This window comes from Sinocyclocheilus anshuiensis, unplaced genomic scaffold, assembly GCF_001515605.1.
Source record: "Sinocyclocheilus anshuiensis isolate Anshui unplaced genomic scaffold, SAMN03320099.WGS_v1.1 scaffold1077, whole genome shotgun sequence".
In the NCBI taxonomy this organism is placed as follows: domain Eukaryota; kingdom Metazoa; phylum Chordata; class Actinopteri; order Cypriniformes; family Cyprinidae; genus Sinocyclocheilus; species Sinocyclocheilus anshuiensis.
In genome coordinates, this window is record NW_015557123.1 from 59424 (window position 1) to 63160 (window position 3737).

Below are 3737 nucleotides of genomic sequence, written 5' to 3' on the forward strand. Positions count from 1 at the left end.
GGCTGTCACGTGATGAATGAACGACTCAAACCCGAAGACTCGAGAGATGAACTAATCAATTCTCTTTCCGGCTCAGACTGCATTGGTTAAACTTATGGGGCTGTCACGTGATGAACGAACGTCTCAAACCCGAAGACTTGTCAGATAAGAGGTGAGGTGAGCTAATCATAGACTGAAGACCCAGGTAAACAATTAATTAATCTTCTCTGTTTCTTATAGCAGTTTTGTATTGTTTGTAGTGTGATCAACGTTTGCGTAAGTAGTAGACGTGTTAGGGAAGTAACACGTAACATTTTAATTATATTTTGCTAAAATGAACGAAATGACTCGAAAAAAGATTCGTTTATTTTGCTGAACGAGACTCAAAGGTCCGAGTCGGTAAAATGATCCGAACTTCCCATCACTAGTTTGAGCTGTAATGGCACAGTTCTATTCTGGAAAAGGGGGCGGGAAGCAGCAGCTCATTTGCATTTGAAGAGACAGGCCCGAAAAACAGCGTGTTTCTGCTTCCACTCAAAATAGGCATTTTCAAAATGATATAATAAATGATCTGTGGAGTATTTTGAGCTGAAACTTCACAGACACATTCTGGGGACACCAGAGACTTATATTACATATTGTAAAAAGGGGCATAATATGTCTCCTTTAAAAAAAACACCCTGCTTTGTCTTAATTTACTCACAAACAAACCTATAAGATGTTCATTCATCTTTGAACACTAAAGGAAGATATTTTTAATGAAATCAAAGCATTTTCTGTCCTTCCATTTGAAGTCCATTCTACCAGAACTTCATAAAAGAAATCCATATGCTTTGAGCAGTTTAATTCGAGTCTTCTGAAAAGACACAATGACTTTATATGATGAACAGATTTAATTTAGGCTTGTATTCACATATAAACATTGATCAGTGCACAAACCTAGAGCACATCAAATATGGTAAATGGAAACTCAAAACGTACTTCCTTGATGTGCAAGAGCAAACCCCAATACTGGAATGAACTTTCAGTGAAATCTCTCAGGTTTCATTAATAGTATCCTCATTTGTGTTTTCAAAATGAGCAAATGTCTTATGGGTTTGGAATGACATGAGAGTGAGTAAGTGATTTTCACAATTTTCATTTTTGGGTGAGCCAACCTTTTATAACCTCTGTATATGGCATGTGACTGAATCAATACACTGAGTGATAAGATTAATTGTAGGGGAGTGATGGTATCTTACCTTCACTTGGTTCATGGGTTAATCCTATCTCTCTCTTTTTCTCACTACAGACTAAGGACTGTCCCATCAAATTCCTGCATTGATGCCAAAAAACATGAGAGCCCTAGCACAAAACCCCTGCGGCACAACAAAAGGATCCTGAGTTTTGTTTTAATGGACTTTATGGTTATTTTTATTTGTTCATATGCTGTCTCCAGAGCGGATCCATACGTTCTGTCTTGTATGAGTTCAGTGCTGTTTTGTGATTTTATTAGCTGCATGAAAAGGGAGGTTAATTTTATGAAGACACCATAATCCAAAAGTCTGGTTTGGGCAGGTGCATGCTGTTTACAAGCATCACACGTATGTACAAATTGTATTTATTTCCCATAAAGATTTCAGGTGCAATTACAGACTTTAGTGTTTATATTTACCATTTGCTTAACAGAGAGAGCATGTATTGGTATGGTACAGACTGCAGACGGGATGTGACTGAACAGCAGTACTGTCTTTTTTACGAATGTCTATCTCTGTTAGGTCCTCACTTAATGTTCCACGCACATCTTCAATTTCCTCCTTTGTACTGTCAACACTGTTCTATAGTATCTGTGAGTGTCAGGCTAGTCATGATGTTTCAGTCTGCTTTACTCTGTGCAGGGCCCCAGATGTTTCTCGTGGTGCCTTCTTGGCATGTGGCGCAGCCCAAACATAGGCTTTTCGTATCTCTTCCCGTACTAGTTTTTGACCAGCATCTCCTTTGCTGCAGTGGTGGACAGTAACGGAGTAGTTTTACTTCTTTACTGTACTTAAGTACATTTTTCAAGTATCTGTACTTTACTGGAGTAGTTTTATTTTGAGTAACTTTTACTTTTACTTCACTACATTCCAAAGCATAAGATCGTACTTTTTACTTCACTACATTTCATAAAACAAATCGTTACTCCTTATAATATAGGCTATCACGTGCTCCGAGACGCAGAAGCGGCGTCTGATTCAAGAACGAACTGATTCTTTTCAATGAACCTTTTAAATCGGTTCGCAAATCGCACCAACCGATTCTTTTCACAATTTTCATTTTTGGGTGAGCCAACCTTTTATAACCTCTGTATATGGCATGTGACTGAATCAATACACTGAGTGATAAGATTAATTGTAGGGGAGTGATGGTATCTTACCTTCACTTGGTTCATGGGTTAATCCTATCTCTCTCTTTTTCTCACTACAGACTAAGGACTGTCCCATCAAATTCCTGCATTGATGCCAAAAAACATGAGAGCCCTAGCACAAAACCCCTGCGGCACAACAAAAGGATCCTGAGTTTTGTTTTAATGGACTTTATGGTTATTTTTATTTGTTCATATGCTGTCTCCAGAGCGGATCCATACGTTCTGTCTTGTATGAGTTCAGTGCTGTTTTGTGATTTTATTAGCTGCATGAAAAGGGAGGTTAATTTTATGAAGACACCATAATCCAAAAGTCTGGTTTGGGCAGGTGCATGCTGTTTACAAGCATCACACGTATGTACAAATTGTATTTATTTCCCATAAAGATTTCAGGTGCAATTACAGACTTTAGTGTTTATATTTACCATTTGCTTAACAGAGAGAGCATGTATTGGTATGGTACAGACTGCAGACGGGATGTGACTGAACAGCAGTACTGTCTTTTTTACGAATGTCTGTCTCTGTTAGGTCCTCACTTAATGTTCCACGCACATCTTCAATTTCCTCCTTTGTACTGTCAACACTGTTCTATAGTATCTGTGAGTGTCAGGCTAGTCATGATGTTTCAGTCTGCTTTACTCTGTGCAGGGCCCCAGATGTTTCTCGTGGTGCCTTCTTGGCATGTGGCGCAGCCCAAACATAGGCTTTTCGTATCTCTTCCCGTACTAGTTTTTGACCAGCATCTCCTTTGCTGCAGTGGTGGACAGTAACGGAGTAGTTTTACTTCTTTACTGTACTTAAGTACATTTTTCAAGTATCTGTACTTTACTGGAGTAGTTTTATTTTGAGTAACTTTTACTTTTACTTCACTACATTCCAAAGCATAAGATCGTACTTTTTACTTCACTACATTTCATAAAACATATCGTTACTCCTAAATCTATCTATCAGTACTTTTTTACTTAAAGGGGTCATATGATGCGATTTCAATTTTTCCTTTCTCTTTGGAGTGTTACAAGCTCTTGGTGCATAAAGAAGATCTGTAAAATTGCAAAGACTAAAGTCTCAAATCCAAAGAGATATTCTTTATAAAAGTTAAGAGTCAGCCACACCTACCTAAAACGGCTCGTTCTAACACGCCCCCACATATCTACGTCGCTATGTGGGAAGATTTGCATAACGCTGCCCAAATGTTCATGCAAAGAAAGGCGGCGTAACTTTTATTCTTGCTGTAGTGTTGTTGCTGCCGCCATGTCGTGAAGGCGCTGTGTGATTCGTTGTGAAAGCGAAACTACTTTGTTTGGTCTTCCAAAAGAGGACGATATCCGCTTCGTCATGCCTAGAGCTGATCCATGCTGGTCGCTGAGGAAATACA

At 38.8% G+C, this 3737-nt stretch overlaps 1 protein-coding gene across 2 annotated transcripts in view; it reads left to right on the forward strand.

Annotated features, from left to right (window-relative positions):
* LOC107677836 (insulin receptor substrate 2-B-like) overlaps window positions 1–3737 on the forward strand; it is a 46247-nt gene that overhangs the window by 32792 nt on the left and 9718 nt on the right. Inside the window, exon 2 of one of the 2 annotated variants that reach the window (XM_016472879.1) lies at window positions 1271–1480. The exons of the other annotated variant lie outside the window; for it this stretch is intronic. Within the exon in view, the coding sequence (XP_016328365.1) occupies window positions 1271–1275 (5 nt within the window). The 3' untranslated portion in view covers window positions 1276–1480. Of the gene's footprint in view, window positions 1–1270; window positions 1481–3737 lie in introns of those variants that run through there. 2 annotated transcript variants of the gene reach the window in all.